This window comes from Musa acuminata, chromosome BXJ1-3 (assembly GCF_036884655.1).
Source record: "Musa acuminata AAA Group cultivar baxijiao chromosome BXJ1-3, Cavendish_Baxijiao_AAA, whole genome shotgun sequence".
Taxonomy (NCBI): Eukaryota; Viridiplantae; Streptophyta; class Magnoliopsida; order Zingiberales; family Musaceae; genus Musa; species Musa acuminata.
In genome coordinates, this window is record NC_088329.1 from 36,857,793 (window position 1) to 36,874,024 (window position 16,232).

At 40.8% G+C, this 16,232-nt stretch overlaps 2 protein-coding genes across 4 annotated transcripts; one reads left to right on the forward strand and one right to left on the reverse strand.

Annotated features, from left to right (window-relative positions):
• Positions 1 to 250: 250 nt before the first annotated feature.
• On the forward strand, positions 251 to 11,750 carry LOC135627209 (DDT domain-containing protein PTM-like). 3 transcript variants are annotated; one of them, XM_065133227.1, is made up of 10 exons: positions 251 to 1,571; positions 1,660 to 2,349; positions 2,965 to 3,152; positions 3,240 to 4,285; positions 8,232 to 8,520; positions 8,628 to 8,752; positions 8,847 to 9,316; positions 9,416 to 9,444; positions 9,538 to 10,008; positions 10,090 to 11,750. In XM_065133227.1, the coding sequence occupies exons 1-10, from the start codon at positions 739 to 741 to the stop codon at positions 11,061 to 11,063; spliced, it is 5,115 nt and encodes a 1,704-aa protein (XP_064989299.1). In that variant the 5' UTR covers positions 251 to 738; the 3' UTR covers positions 11,064 to 11,750. The 3 variants fall into 3 exon arrangements, with proteins under 3 accessions (XP_064989299.1, XP_064989304.1, XP_064989292.1); XM_065133232.1 differs by having other exon boundaries at positions 3,261 to 4,285; XM_065133220.1 differs by having other exon boundaries at positions 2,965 to 4,285.
• Positions 11,751 to 12,239: 489 nt separating this feature from the next.
• LOC135627223 (UDP-D-apiose/UDP-D-xylose synthase 2-like) lies at positions 12,240 to 15,487 on the reverse strand. The gene is made up of 9 exons (XM_065133238.1): positions 15,096 to 15,487; positions 14,734 to 14,826; positions 14,532 to 14,639; positions 13,462 to 13,576; positions 13,247 to 13,380; positions 13,042 to 13,143; positions 12,873 to 12,965; positions 12,634 to 12,769; positions 12,240 to 12,551 (listed from the first exon to the last, which is right to left on the reverse strand). Exons 1-9 carry the CDS (start codon positions 15,399 to 15,401, stop codon positions 12,436 to 12,438), a joined length of 1,203 nt encoding a protein of 400 aa, XP_064989310.1. The 5' UTR covers positions 15,402 to 15,487; the 3' UTR covers positions 12,240 to 12,435.
• Positions 15,488 to 16,232: the final 745 nt, after the last annotated feature.

Here is a 16,232-nt window from a genome sequence, read left to right on the forward strand (position 1 = left end):
CATGATTAGCCAGGCAAGCGGGTACGGGCAAGGGGATATTACTTTTGTAGACCGGGGCAGGAGCCGGGTTTCTGACTCGCCCGAGTTGAGTCACAACGCGCTCGTGGGGAAGGACGGCAGCGAACCGTTTAGATGTTATGTCACGGACGGCCAAGGCCAGGCTCAGCCGAGTCACGGGCCGGGTTGGACCGGGCGAGTTCTTCGAATCACTCTATGATGGCGGTAACGTTGCTATTATGGTTCCACTCTATCTTCCCCTTTCTGTCAACAAAAGCTAGGGCACAAAAAGGAGATCCCTCGGCGGCAGCCCTCCCCAGATCGAAACCCTTCCCTCTCCCCCGTCCCCTCCCTGCTATCCGTCTATCGATCTCCTCCTCCTCCTCTCGCTCGATTGGTCGACGCTTGGGAACCAGGAGGGCGGAAGGGAGTCGAGGGCCGCGTGCACGAGAAGGAACCTTGGACGTGTCCATCTCTTCCCTTCCCCGCTAGATCGCTGTTTCGCCGGACGTTTGCAGGTCCTTGGAACTTCCTCGAATACCTCGTTTCGAAAAGTCGGATCTTTAACCTTTCCGGCTTCTTCGTTTTGGTCCCCATCTTTTTCTAGGGTTTCCGCCTCTTTGTCTACCTCTTTTTTCCTTGTTTTGTTTGTTTACGCTTCAATCCGGACTCTGCTTCTGCTTCTGTGGTATGGAATATAAATGCACTCCTTTCTAGTCTCCCATCCCCAAATCTGACCTTATGGGATCGGAGGAGGTGATGGGGTCTGTTAACGGAGATAGAGTGGATGAGCAGAGCGTCGTGGAGGTGCGGACGGATCAACGATCCGAGGCTTCTGAGATTGCTGGGTTGGTCATCGAAGCCGGGAATGTTGATGCTAGTGCTCTCGTCGGTAGGTATGTGAGCAAGGAGACTCCTGGAGTCAAGAGACCCCTCGTTGGTAAGGTGGCGTCTTACGTCCACGGAAGTGGATTGTACACTGTCGTCTATGAGGACGGGAATCGTGAGAATTTGGACCGTTTGCAAGTCTCCAAGATCCTCATTGCTGAGGACACCGGGGTAGGCTCAAACATGAAGCTTAGCTGTAGGAAGAGGAAACTCGACCTTCTAGTCTCTTCTGGTTCACAGGACACGAATGTGCCTCCTCCGAGGACAAGGTCCAGGAAGAATGCCCCAGGTGCTTCTGATGGAGCTGACACCTCTTCGCATGGCAGGACAGATTCTGACCTCTCTGACGATGCTGACTCTTCTAGCAATTCCTGTGATTACGTGCAGGGTCCTTCATCCGTCGCATCTCCAGAGATCCATATGTTAGAATTGCCCCCGTCTTCTGGGGATATTCCGATTTCTGAGGAATCAATTAGTTATCTGTTCTCTGTGTATAGTTTCTTAAGATCATTTAACATTCAGTTGTTTTTGAGCCCCTTCGGAATAGATGAGTTTGTTGGATCACTCAAATGTACGGTCCAGAATTCTTTGCTGGATGCCATTCATCTATCGCTTATGCGGGCTTTGAGGCATCATCTTCAAGTGCTTTCTTCTGAGGGTTTGGAGCTCGCTTCAAAATGCTTAAGGTTGTTTTCTCTCTTATTTTTATACTCGCCTAAGTGTTGCTTGTATTCTTTAACTAATTTTGAAGTTTTGGCTTTTCAAATTTTACAGATATTACGATTGGAGTTTGCTTGATGCATTGACTTGGCCAGCTTTCGTAGTTGAGTATCTGTACATAATGGGATATATGAGAGGTCTGGATGGGAAGGAATATGGTGCCATGCTTTCAAATGGCGAGTATTACAGTCTTCCCGTAACAATAAAGCTTAAGGTTTTGCAAATACTATGTGATGATGTAATGGACTCTGCAGAACTCAGAACTGAACTTGAAATGCGTGAGAATTTGGATGATGACGTAGAAGATGGTACTGATATTAACTTTCCACTTGGGGATGGGCCAAGGAATGTGCACTCTAGATCTCTCAAGAATTCTGCTTCTAGGAGCATGTGTGCTCTTCAGGATTCCAAAGAGCCACCAAAGCAAATACCAAGCTCGAAAGTAACGGAATCTAATGCAGATGTTTCTAGTGCTGATACAGATGGTAACAGTGATGAATGTCAGCTCTGTGGTATGGATGGCACTTTGATTTGTTGTGATGGGTGTCCCTCTGCATATCATTCTAGATGTATTGGCCTGAATAAAGCATTTCTACCAGATGGGCCATGGTTTTGTCCAGAATGTACAATTAACAAACTTGGTCCTACATCTTTTAGAGTAGGAAGGAGTATAAAAGGAGCGGAGGCTCTTGGCGTTGATGTTTGTGGACGATTATTCTTGGGAACATGCAATTACTTGCTCGTGTAAGCTTTTCTACTTAGAGCATGTTATATGCACATGAATTTTTTTGAATTTACATATTTTAATTAGACTATTCGACACAATTTATGCTACACTTAGCATATGTATTCTGCTTGCCGGTTAATTGAAGAAAAAAAATTCTGTTGTGGCATGTGGCATTCTTCTAACACTCTCTTCATTGTGTTATTTCATCTTTCTTTATCTTCTTCTGGTACTCTTCTTTGTTTTCTGATACGTAGTTATATAAATTAGCCACCCTTTTTGCCCCATGTAATTCTCAATTTTCTAGATATGTTTTAGAATTAGCAGAGTGATCTTCCCTGGATCCAAAACCAAAACTTCTTCAATAAGAAGAAGGGAACCAACCATGAGGCCGCACATATGTCACGGTCATAGTTTTGCATGTTTTATGTTGCACAGATGTTTGAAGTCACATTTGTCTTATCTTGGCTCATCTTGCTCACCTGTGAGTACTCCTAAAGAATCAATGAAACAACATCAATCATATCTTATAATCTTTTCTTAGATGCTTTATAATGATTCCTCTCAGAACTTTGACTAATTGGATCTGGTATTTCCTAGGTTATCTTTATCATTTGTTTATATTAATTATGCAGGATTGGGACATCATTGAATGCAGAGCCATTTTATAGATACTACAATCAAACCGATGTCACCAAGGTCTTAAGCTTGATGTCTTCAGTTGCAGAAAATTCATCATCATATGCTCATATCTGCAATGAAATATCGAAATACTGGGAGGTTCCAGCATCCACTCTGGAGGCTGGACAAATTAAACCTGTAGGTAATTCTCTGGCTAATGCTGAAACCTTTAAACATGGTGCTCTATTTTCCATTACCTTGATTAAGAGGTCCATTGACAATGTTACAGGGGGAAATCATATTTATACAGATAGAGAGAGTGGTGCAGATGTTGAAGCTGGAGTTCGCAGTTCTGTATTGAACTCAGTGAACCAATTTAGCTTTCCTGAACAGCAGGAGTCTGGTAAAGAAAATTGTAATGATGCTACAGATAAGACAGAATTAGCTTCACATGGAATTTTGTTATTTCCGAGTGATGAACAATTTTCTTCAAAAGTTATTAGTGAGACTGTCCAGAAGATTTTCCCCGATACTCACACAAGATCTAGTAAGCAATTGGGTAATGGATCTATGATGACAACCATGTCATTCTCAAACTTGCCATATGCCTCTCAAAGATCAATAGTACCTGATATTTCAAGTTGCGCCTCAACGAATGAGTATGGAATGTGTAGGGCAGCTGCAGGTAGCTCATACTTTTCCAACAAGAACGATGCTGTTGGTGCGTTTGGTGGAGGCAGACATGGAAGCCAATATTCTGTTGTGCAAGAAAGAAATGATAAAGCCTCAAATAATAGAGTTTTCTTCAACCCTCAGTCTTATGTCAACCAATATATCCATGGTGACATTGCTGCATCTGCAGCTGCTAATTTGGCTATTCTTACAACTGAAGAGAAAAGATTTTCAGATGCTCATATTTCTTCCAACTCCCGGAAAACTGTGGCTGCAAGCATTGCCCTGCAAATGAAAGCATTTTCCAGAGCTACAATGTATTTTTTGTGGCCAACTTATGAGAAGAAACTGATGGACATCCCAAGAGAAAGATGTGGTTGGTGCATTGCATGTAAAGGTTCAATTACAAGCAAAAAGGGATGTTTTTTAAATTTGGCTGCCACCAATGCGATTAAAGGATCTGCTAGAAACATTAATGGACTTCGTCCAACTAAGCATGAAGAAACTCACTTTCCGGTCATCGCAGCACATATAGCAAACATGGAGACAACACTGCATGGTCTAATTGTTGGGTCATTTCTAGATACACAGTATAAGCTGCAATGGCGAAAACTTGTTCGAGAATCCTCCAGCTGCAGGGTCCTGAAATTTCTACTGCTTGAAGTGAGTTTATCAGTAATTTTCTTGCCATCATTGTTACTATGTATTTTTTCCTGTTTCTGTTTGCTTGAGTCTTCTTTGCTGTATACTGCTAACATGCGGCGGTTTGTTTGCATGAGATGACCAATCTCGGTGTTTTTTATTGGCAAAGGATTTTGCTATGGAACATAGGGCTATGTAATGTTTTTGACATTTCATTTTTCATTCATGGCATGCATTATACATTTTATAATCCTGCATCCATTTCAATAATGAAGTATTTTATGCAAAATGTATATGGTAGTAAAACCTCTGCTTTTTGATGCCCCAGTTAGAGGGATAAGTAGCTTGTCTTGACTTCACTGGAGACTTTTGTCTCTGAGAAAAGAAAATGGAATAGAAGGGGTTTGAGGTGATGGACAATGAGTGATAGGGTTGTGGGAATGACTGAAGATACCTGATTGGTTTATAGAAGGATGAGTTCTAGTTGCAAAAGTAACCCACCTAATGGTCCCACAATTTGCCTAGCTGAGGCCTAAACTTTTAGAAGTCAATATGTTACAACTTATAGAAATCAGGAACTTTTGTACTCGGCAAAGACTCACTGCATACAAAAGAGAGTGAGAAGCATAAGTAGAGGCAAGTGATGCTATTGGCTGCTGCATATCCTTTGACCCATTTGGATGTCTTAATGGTTTCAAAGAAACTAGTAGCTTGGGATCCTTGAGTTAAAAATTGGGGTTACTTAGAGCTGTTAGCACAAGTTAACCAGTGCATGGTTGTTATAATTGAATTGACTAATGAGACATTTGTTTAACTAATTCGTTTTGTTACAGTGTAACTTTAAGTTGCTTATACAAGTTCATCCTCAGTCCTTTTACTGATTATAATTGAATTGACTAATGAGACATTTGTTTAACTAATTCGTGTTGTTACAGTGTGACTTTAAGTTGCTTATACAAGTTCATCTTCAGTCCTTCTACTGAAAATTGTCTTGTTTGGTTATGTTGAGAGGCCTTGATGGGATCAACTCTATCACTACATGCTAACTATCATTTCTTCAGTTGCCTTCACTCAAGAAACACCATTAGCCTGAACCAATCTCTCATATGCATGGGGCATTAACATTGCTGTCCGAGATAGGGGCTTAGATCACTATCATGGATGCTCAATGCAGCTTATGGTGATTCTGTACGCATTTCACACTTTGGGATAGCATTATTCAGCCTCACAAGTTGTTTCTGTTCATATTTGCATAGCTTCAGCTATTCCAACTTTGGTATCCCTTCTTGACCTAAATCAGTGTAGGTCTAGCATGTACAGGTCTCATCCAGCCCAGTTGAACTTGGAGAAGACTTGCTCTAACATGAATAAGGCTTACCTAGCTTTTGGATGTTCCTTGTACAGGAGAAGGTAGAAACATTGTTTAACTTGAGAAAAGAACTTTTGGGCCATTCCTAGTTGGGATAAGAGTGAGAGAACATCTATTCATTGCCAAATTTGGAAAGGGGAAACTTGACCAAGCCACCTTCAAGTTTGTAGTTGGAGTATATTATGAAATTCTACTTCTAGTGAATTTTGGATTTGTTTCATTGTGTTTTATATCGTTGATATGTTAGGATTTTTTTTACCACTATTTTGAATTCAAATATGTGTCCAAGAATTCTTGTACGGATATGCTATGGGTTAAAGAAGTTACTTAGCTATTCGAAATTGTATCTAGAGAGGTTTATAGATCCTTCTAGAGGAATTTTGTGGGTTATGAGAATTTTCTATATGGAAACTTTACTCATAAGTCGTTTTAGTTAATTATATGTAGGTAATTTTAAGCCCTTGAATGATAAGAGTTGGGTTGCCATCTCTCTTGTTGCCCTAATGAAAATTTATTTACTTTAGTTCTCTTTATTTGTAGTTGGTGAAAATAGCGAAGCCCTTTTTTGGAGGACATAACTTAACACAATGACTAGTTGGATTGTTTGTCTCCTAAAGCATTGGGCTTATAGCAGTTGCTATAGTCCAGTCATGTGGTGCTTGTTAGACTGCTGTGATGGTCATTATGTTCCCCAAATACCATATGCTGGAACTACATATAGACCACTGGACATGCGATTATAAATCCCTATTGCAACACTTTAGATCACCGAGAAAGTTGCAAATCACTGTTGCAGCTGGTATGATGATCGTGGATCCATGTGGTATGTTGTACTAATTGCATGCTATGGTCCTTTCTGAACTTATGTGAACATACATGTTCTAAAGATCAGTTAGATGGTCGAACATTTAGTCATTTTTGAAGGTCAAGATTCTGTAAACTAAATCAGTTTGATTGTCATTGACAAACTTAATCATAAACAAACAAATAAGTGATCCAACAATGAAATTTGAATGAGTTGTCTGATGCACTATTTAGAAATTCAGTATTTATGTAATGTTTGGACATTTTTTTGAATGGCGTTTTTGACATCTTGACGGAGGAAACATTAGTTCATGTGGTAGGTGAAGCAGGGTTTGGTGGGATTCGAACTGATTTAAGTTTGGCTGATTTATAGTGCTTAACTAAGAAGAGATGTGTTTAAGTGAAAATGGCAAGAGCAACAGAAGAGTATATATATAGAGAGAGAAAGGGATAAATTGCTCCTGGTTTTCTTTTCCTACAAAGAAGAAACAGGTTCTATTGGAGAAAGAGGTTACCTTGGAAGAAATTTGGACGGTAGATAATGGAGATGAATTACATGTCAAGGCCACATGGTTAAAGACAAAAGATGTCCTTATATCTATTATCGTATGTCATTATCTTCTATGTGTTACCCTTTTTGTTTGGGGTTTACGCTCTTCTATTCTTAAATGCTGAATATGATGTCATTTCTAGTACCTGAAAAGGAAGCAAATGAACTGGACCATCTTTGTCCAGAATGAGCCAGCAACTGTCCTCTCTAATTAAATGACTTGGTGAACTTTCTAAAACACTTAACGTCTTCTCTTTATCTAATTTCTAGTACTTTTGAACTAAAAAGAATTATGAACCAGATTTCTAGGATCAAGGATTGGTTCAATATCTTGTCCCACCAAGAGGCCATAATCAGGATTATTGTGCTATGTGCCTTCTTTCTATAAAGAGTTCAGCATACTCATGGGTAAAAAGACAGTTGTACCATTGTTTAATGGCCCATTAACTTACTGTTACCTAATTCAGATTTCGCTTATGACGTGATTGCACTGGTATGATCTTACAATCATGTTGTAATCTTCACTTAGTCTATGTATGTTGATGTTTGGATTATCAGCAAGTTTTGCTACTGTATGTTCTCAATTTGTGCTGTTGTTTAAGGTATAGTGGAACTATCTGATGGTTTCTGCTTAGAAGACTCCATTTAGGAAAAAGAGATTTACTAAGCTATCATAGTGATTCATGTGCTTTTAAATGATTTAAGGCTCTCATCACAAAATGTATGATGAGAAACCATCTTTACGCTCAAATACCTGGTCCCAGTATGCTGGTTGATGTCCAAATTTCTATTCTTTTGGATGGCAATTCATGGATTTGCTTTTATATTGAATATTAGAAACTGTTAAAATCATTACATATTGTATATGTCACTACAGTACCATAAGATACTAAATTATGTTCTCACTAAAATTTTAGTATTTACCTTGACTAACCATATTTTTTATATTATCCCTTATCCTTTTCTTAATCTTGTGCTACTTTATATTTTTATTCAACCAAAGTTAGTTATCTTGCTCTAGTACAAGTATTTACAAGCACCTTTGAGAGCACTGGAAATGACATCTCCCCGAGAATATTTTGGTTCGACATAGTTAAGTTTTGCTAGAAACCTGAAAATCATTAGAGATGTCAGTATGACCACATTTATCTGGAAGTTTATGTTTTATATGACCATGAACCCTAGTTTTTTAGAATATTAGACTCTGAACAGACAACATGGCTTTTCTGGATCTACTGATGCAGCTTGAGAAGAATATTCGTGGAATTGCATTTTCTGGAGGCTGGTTTAAACTGATAATTGATGGACCATCGGGGTTTTCTGCACTAAGTGGTACATCTCGCTCTGGACCAAGTCAAAAGCGTGGGCCTGGTAGGCGGAGCAAGAAACAATATGCATCATCTGAATCTGCAGTTGTGTCATCAGAGGATAGTGGAAAAGACGTGCAATGGTGGCGTGGGGGGAAGTTCTCTGAGGTTATTCTTCAGAATGGGACTCTTCCAAGTTCTCTGGTCAGAAAAGCTGCTCGTCAAGGTAAAATTTACCCTATAAAGTTTCTCAGATTCTCTTTCCCCACACAATTCCCTACTGGTTCTTTAAAAAGGCTGCTGATTGCTGGTGAAACTTTTTCATCATGTTAGGTGGTTTTCGAAGGATACCTGGTATTTGCTATCCTGAAAGTGTTGATCTTCCTAGAAGAAGCCGGCAGCTTGCTTGGAGAGCTGCTGTTCAAATGTGCAAAAATGCATCTCAGCTTGCTCTTCAGGTTAGTTCAGTACCATATTATCATGCAAAAGCTGTTGTCCATTTGCAGATTCCTTTTTTGATAATCAATTAATTTATTATTTGGGATTCATCAGGTCAGATACCTTGACTCCCATATTAGGTGGAGAGACCTTGTTCCTCCTGAGCAAACCTCTGTGGATGGGAAAGGTTTAGATGGTGATGCTTTGGCTTTTAGAAATGCAGTCATATGTGATAAAAGGGTTGCTGAGCATAAGATGATGTATGCTCTTACCTTTTCAAATCAGAAGCATATCCCTTTACGTGTAATGAAAAATGTTTTGGAAAAAGAAACTATCAATAACGAGTATAGTAAATTGTGGTTTTCTGAAAATCATATCCCATTATACTTGATAAAGGAATATGAAGAGAAAATTGGTGGGAAACCATTGTCTGGTTCAATGACATTAGGCTCAAATGTTCAGCCAAAGTTTCGGAAAAAGCAAGTAAAATCTCGAAGGGGAGATATTTTTTCTTATCTGCTGCACAAGGGGGACAAACCTAGCAGCACTTCTTGTGCATCATGCAAAGAAAATGTCATTTTGAGGTATTGTCGAATTAACATTTGAATTTATTCGCCGATCAATTAAAACAAATTATCTAACTGCTAACTTACTTTTTGTTGTTTTTTTCAATTGTAATTAAGGGATGCTACAACATGCAGCATTTGTCAAGGTATGGAAGTGCTCACACTGTATGCCAGCTGCACTTTCTGTTTGGTTATTAGAATTTTCAACTAACTGGGATTTGCTCCTTGTGAAATTACAGGTACATGTCATAAGGATTGTGCAATACCTTTGATTGAAAGAAAGGGAACCAATTTAGCATACAATATCACATGCAAAATATGTTACCATGCTAAAACTGCGGCTCTGAACGCAAGTCGTAAGGAGATCCTCAACAGTCAGCTTCCTTTACGAAGGCAAGATCAGCTGATGTCTGGGAACAAATTCATGCCTCAGATGACAGCTCCTTGCTCTTCAGGATCCACTGGTAAGGCTGAGGTTCAAGGAACAAGATCATCTAAGTTAGAAGGCAACAATAAACGTCGGACATGCCTTTCATATGGTCTCATATGGAAGCGGAAAAAGGGTGATGATTCGGGCAAGAATTTTAGATTAGAAAATATTATTTTGAAATGTAAGGAGGGAATAAATCCGCCGAGGAATCCTACTTGCTGCCTTTGCAATTCTCCTTACCATTCCAACCTGATGTATATCCGCTGTGAAAAGTGCCTAAGTAAGTGTACAGTTGATTCTTCAATCTACCTCTTTCTCAAACTATCTTCATTGAGCTCCCATACTTATCTTTTGTTTGCAGATTGGTACCATGCAGATGCTTTGGAACTTGAGGAAGCCCAAATCTTTGATTTAGTTGGGTTCAAATGCTGCAGGTGTCGAAGAAAAGCCTCACCAAAATGCCCATATCTTAAAACAGATGCTAAGAAGTTGGAGCCAGAACATATTGACAAGCCAAACACACTTGAAGGGTCCATGTCAGATCTTCCTTTATTAACACATTCATCTAACCCGGTGTCACATACGGCGGATGGAGATATGGTTGTGGTGAATGGTGATCCTCTGCTTCATTCTCGTGGAGTAGTTGAGCCACTTCCAGTTCAAACACTGGAGACTGGGGCTCAAAGCCAGCAAAAGTTGTCTGTCAGAAGGCCTCACTTACTACATGCAACTGATTTGTGTTTTGAGAGCCAGTCTCCTGAAAGAAATGATACATCACATGAAATAGATGACTATGATTTCTCTATGACGAACGATGAGATTTTTGCAAATTCTTCTGACATGGTATCATCATACGACTTGCAAGAAAGTGGTGGATGTGCAGCTGTTTCTGTTGATGATGCTGACTGTGTCTACCAGTGGCCTGATCAAATGTGTGGAAGCATCGAGGACGCAGAGTATGAACCACAGACCTACTTCTCATTCACGGAGCTGTTGGCATCTGACGATGACCAACTACATGTATCTGATAACAACATGAATGCAGTAGAGATTGGATTCTCATCAAGTTGCGGTGAGGTCAGATCTTTTGAAGCACCTGCTTTTGATGGATTAGGATCAGAAGAGGTGCATTCTGCCGGCGAGGAGTTGGTCGTTAAGGAGACTACCTTTAACGGAGTGGCATGTGACATTTGCAAGCTTGCCCATCCATCTCCAGATCTTAGTTGTGAAATATGTGGGCAGCATATCCATTCTCATTGTTCTCCTTGGGTTGAGAGTGAGCAGCCTTCTAGTGATGCGAACTGGAGATGTGGAAGATGTCGAGATTGGCGGTAGTTAAGAACTGGTTCTGTCTTGATTTCTATATCGCCAGTTCTGTGAACACGGTCAATAAATACATCAGTAAAAGATACAGGACAGGCCGCCAGAAGGGATTCTTCTGGTTGTGAGGTGCGCTCCAACAAAGGTACCAGATAAAACCAGCTTCGATTGCTTATGGAGACGCGTAGACCTTTTTTGCGGATTTGATGGAATGGCATGGATGCTACATTTCGAGGATCCTTTTTTAGTAGGTTTGGCATAAGCATCCTGTGGGAGTTTGTTTCTATTCAACTTATACTGGTAAGAATTAGTGGCTACATGATAGGTGAGCATGTCATGGTGTATATATAAGAGGTTGAAAGAAGGGCTGAGGTGGGAGAGAGGTGGGCGCTTCGTTTCGGTGATACATCTGATTGATTTCCCAGGAGATAGTTCGCACATTATCTACGCCATTGCTGAAGGAAAAAAGAGGAAAAGTTTGGCATCGCATTTTGTGAAATCCATCGTGGATCTGCACAGCGCTTTGACTCGCTGCGGCTGCATGATTCCTTCGCACAGGTGCAGATGAATTAGGATTTCTGGTGCCCTGTTACTGTTTGTTCAGACTTGTTATAGCTGCATCTGTTCTCCCATTTCTGATTGTACTTTGAATGAATATCTTGAATAGAATTGAGCTCAAGGGTACTAATCATTTCTGCTTGAGGTTGAGCCTTTTAGATTATGGAGAAGAGGGTTCAAAATCTGCATTGCTGCGCCCCCACAAATGTAGTCTTATCGTTCATATCTCTCATCCTTGGTTTTAAGTCAAATGATGGTATTATCATTGTTCCTGGAATATGCGGGACAAAAAAGGAAGCACGGCAAAAACACCCTACTCCAGCTTATTGTATGTTAAATCGAGATGTCATTCCCGAATGTTGCCACCGGTTACCTCGTGAGAGTGGGAGAGAGAAATGGTTGTGATCATAAACGAGAACTTTCAGTGGCTGAACGCTATAACAGTAACCGGTGACCATCCACATCACCTGGATGGGTGAGGCTTGCAATCAGGCAAAAGACGTGCCGGATCAATCATTAGTTAAACTTGCACGATTGGGATCACGCGTACTCGGGGGCTTATGGTTGACACAGCAAAGATGCAGCAGGAAGGAAGGAATACTGATGCTGCTGCAATGAAGTACTACTTGCAAATAGAGGAATTAACGTCTGATGAGACCTGAATATTACAGCAATTGTTTCAGCTTCCTAAATAATTTCTCCACAACGGGGAGAAAATTACGGGTCAAACAGTTAGGCGACGTGCTAGTAAGTATAACGTGTATATATATGAGAGCTTTAAAAAGAATTGAATCAGAGATGATGATTCCCCCCAATGCATTGCATGAATCTAGCTGGACGCTACGGGTTTCACCATTGCCATTCTGACGGCTTCCGCATATGTTCTGTGCTGATAGGCCAGCGTCGAGTCGAGCAAGTCCCACAGGGATGTCTTGGGATTCCAGCCTACACTCGAAAACATCATCAACTATACCTCTTACGAGTTCAAGAGGGAACGGATCAACCGTTCAATGTAAATTGGTCATACCAAGTTGTTTATTGATTATGGTCATGTCGGGAATTCGCTTATCGCTGTCGTCGTATCCTTCACCGTAGAACTGCTTAGAACTCACATCGATCGTAGCCGCCTCCAAAGGAGGCTCCCCTGATACTTTTGAATATACCTGCATGGAAGAAGACAAAATAGCATAGGAAAGTTGGGCAAGGATCTCTGCATCTAGCAATGTCAAACGTATATGTATGTGTTCGCCGAGTGCCAACACTCACCTGTACCATGATTTCAGCAAGTTGCTTTATGGTGACTTCATTGTTAGGATTTCCCACATTAAATATGTGGCCATTAGCTCGAGCAGGATTTTCCTGAGAGAGAAGAGAACAGTTTTATTTGTTTCGTTGCAGAAGGTAAGAAAGAGACACGAGAGAGATTGATACAGACAATCATCAGGAGAACTGCTTCTATGGCATCCTTGATGTAGACAAATGTCCTTTGGGATTGGCCACCGTCGACAAGTTTTAGAGGCTCACGGCGCAGGAGATTCTGCATCACATTAAGACAAACAAAAAAAAGAAGAAACAACGGAAATTATGATACATAAGAGAAATATTTTCTGATGCAACATAAGAGAAATTATGATACATACATTGCTGAAGCATGCCAAAACCCTAGGAACACCCTCGCTGGGACCATCAATTCCAGGAATGAAGTCCATCCTTGGTCCAATCCAATTGAAAGGTCTCACGATGGTGAACTCAAGGCCATTTTCCGCACCCTCAGCTTTAGATGGTCCAAATAAAATGTAAGAACAGGGTATAGTATAGTTTTGTTGCATCCAAACAGACAAGTAAGTAAACACACCATAAATCAGTCTCTCGATAAGTTGCTTGGCACACGCATAAGACCATCTCTGCTTCTCGACCGAACCAAAAATGCATGGTGAAGCATCTTCTTTTAGCATATAGAATTCTGATTCCTTTACGATCATGCAATTTCTGGTTACGGGAATGAAAAGAAGAAACAATACTAGTACAACATAGACATGACTTATCATGTAGAAGAGAACTCAATCGGAACATCCATGTCTGATAACCATGAAGAACCAATTGTTTCCTTAAGCAGGTAGGTTACTAATAAAATGACCAGATATAAAAATCATGAAACAAAGTCATCAAGAGAGTTAATTTCAAGCCACAATTTTAGTCTCTTTAAAGCACATGAAGTCCAACTACATTGGAACTTTGAAAACAGCGGTTCAGTGCACATAAATCTACTGCAAATTATAATGCTCCTTGCATAGTTCATTATCTTCAAGCCTAAAAAATGATATTAAAGTGATGATTCATGATGAAGAATAAACACAGGATGACTAAACATACGTGAGACTAAGGGTCACCACATCCTCCAAACATATATAATGTATTCCACTGCTATGAACCTATTAGGCAATGTATAAGTACAAAAATTCAGGGAACATATCATGGCTTGTGCTCAACATTGCGACCAAGGGAGACATACCACAACTCACTTTTTAGAGAGGACATAGCAAAAGTAGCTACTGGTGTGAATGATGCATAGTTAACATAGTTAACTCATTTTTAACATTGTAATAAAATTGTAAGAAATATCAGTTTATTCCGATTTTTTAGTACATTTGATCCAATAATTCTAAATGTCAATGAAATTATGAACTAAAAAGAAGACACCTTTGTGTCATTACTGTTTGGTTACGGTGTATAATGCCTTAGTTTCAGGTAGAACATGAAGTCATTTTGATGCAAAAGCAAACATTACCCACAGGTGGTTAGATCAGAAGTATTTTGAACGCAATCAAATTGTGATCATTTAATCTAATTAGACAGATCCTCATGAGCATTCACATAATCATCTGTTCGTTTAGATGCAGGAAGTCAAAGGGACGCAACATGCACCTTTCTCAGAGGATGATCCTTTGGCAGGTAGCTCCCTAGTGTTTTCCCATACACTTCACAGGTGGAGAAATGAATGAGGCGCTTGTTGTTCTCCGAACAATACCTGACCTGCACAGCCACGTCCCCAAGATTTCACACAGATGAAGAAAGAGGTGCAGGAAAGCCAAAAAAGAAGAGGAGGGCAGGTAACCCCGAAACTTACAACTGGGAGAGCGTCAATGAAATTGCTGTAGATGGTGTCTAATGGACGGGTGTTGTAATCCGCCGGGGTGCAGATTGCCGCCAGATTGATCGTCTGTAAAGCGAACAGCTATCAGAATTCCTTGTGAGACAAGAAAACGCGATAACAGACGCAGAGCGGCACAATCCATTACACGACGGTTCACCAAGAAAGCAAAAAGTTGCTGCGAATCGAAAGAAAAGATGCGTAGAAGAAAGCAGAGAGACTGTAAAAGAAAATGCCGATCCGCAAGAATCATATAGAACGGAGTGCCAGAGATCCGAAGAAAGATTAGCGGCGTGGCGGTTGGCGGCGGGGGGGGGGGGGGGGGGGGGAGGACGAACCACATCGGACATCTTGATGAGACCCTCGAGCCTGGAGTCGTGCTTGATGTTGAGGCGGTGGAACTCGATGCGGCCGTCCCAGGGGTTGCGGGCCTGCTGCCCGCCGTCCGCGGGCAGCGGCGGCGGGGGGTCGAGGAGGTGCTTAATCTTGTCGTTGTAGACGTCCACGGCCAGCACCGTGTGCGGCGTCTCAGCCATCAGCTTCTCGCAGAGGTGGGATCCGATGAACCCCCCGGCCCCGATCAAGCAGATCGTCATCGGCTTGATCGGGTTGCCGTCGAGATCCAGCCTCGCAGCCGCTGCCATCGTCGGGTCCCCTCAACAGCCTGGCTCTCAATCTGCGCAAGGGATTCGAACAAGAAGAAGAAAGAATCGACGAGAGGAAGAGCGGAGGGAGTGGAGGAAGTTTTGGGGAGGCCATAAGAGGAGAGGGAGGAGTTTAAATACCCACCGCTGTTGCGGTGTTAGGGATGGACGTAAAAGTCGGTGCTTCCCCAACTGCCTCTCACAAACATCAACAAGAAGGTTTATTTGGACAATCATTTATCTTTTATGTGTATGATCCTTAAAAATTAAAATATGAATTGAATGATTAGTGAGGGCATATTTTTCATTTTTATGATTTATTAAATATATCAGCGAATTATCCTCTAATTTTTATTAAAAAAATAGAAAGAAAAATTACACTGTATAGGAAATTTTAGGCCATTTTAATTATATAATTCTATAATTTTAAAGCGGAAAACATATTAGAGAAAAAAGAGAAACGAGGAAAATTGTCCGAATTCTATAAACAAATAAATAAAATGATTTTTTAATGAATAGATGCACTCTGAATCCAAGTGATCTCCTATACTACTGCATGGCGGAGACATAGTTGGAATCCAAATGATGTATCAGTTGAGACGAAGGATGTGATACATATTCTCTTTCTTAAACATAGGATGGAGAAATATAATATGCCATTTTAGCTTCAACAAGAACAAAGACGGAGAAGATGGCATAATCCCAAGGAGAAGTCCACAGAGCAGTGAATTCAAAAGCCTAACATCCTTTACCGGGGCAGAAAAAGCCTAACATCCTTTGGGGTAAAGCTAGAAGACGATCAGAGGTTATCACGGAAGGGGAAGGTGTGAA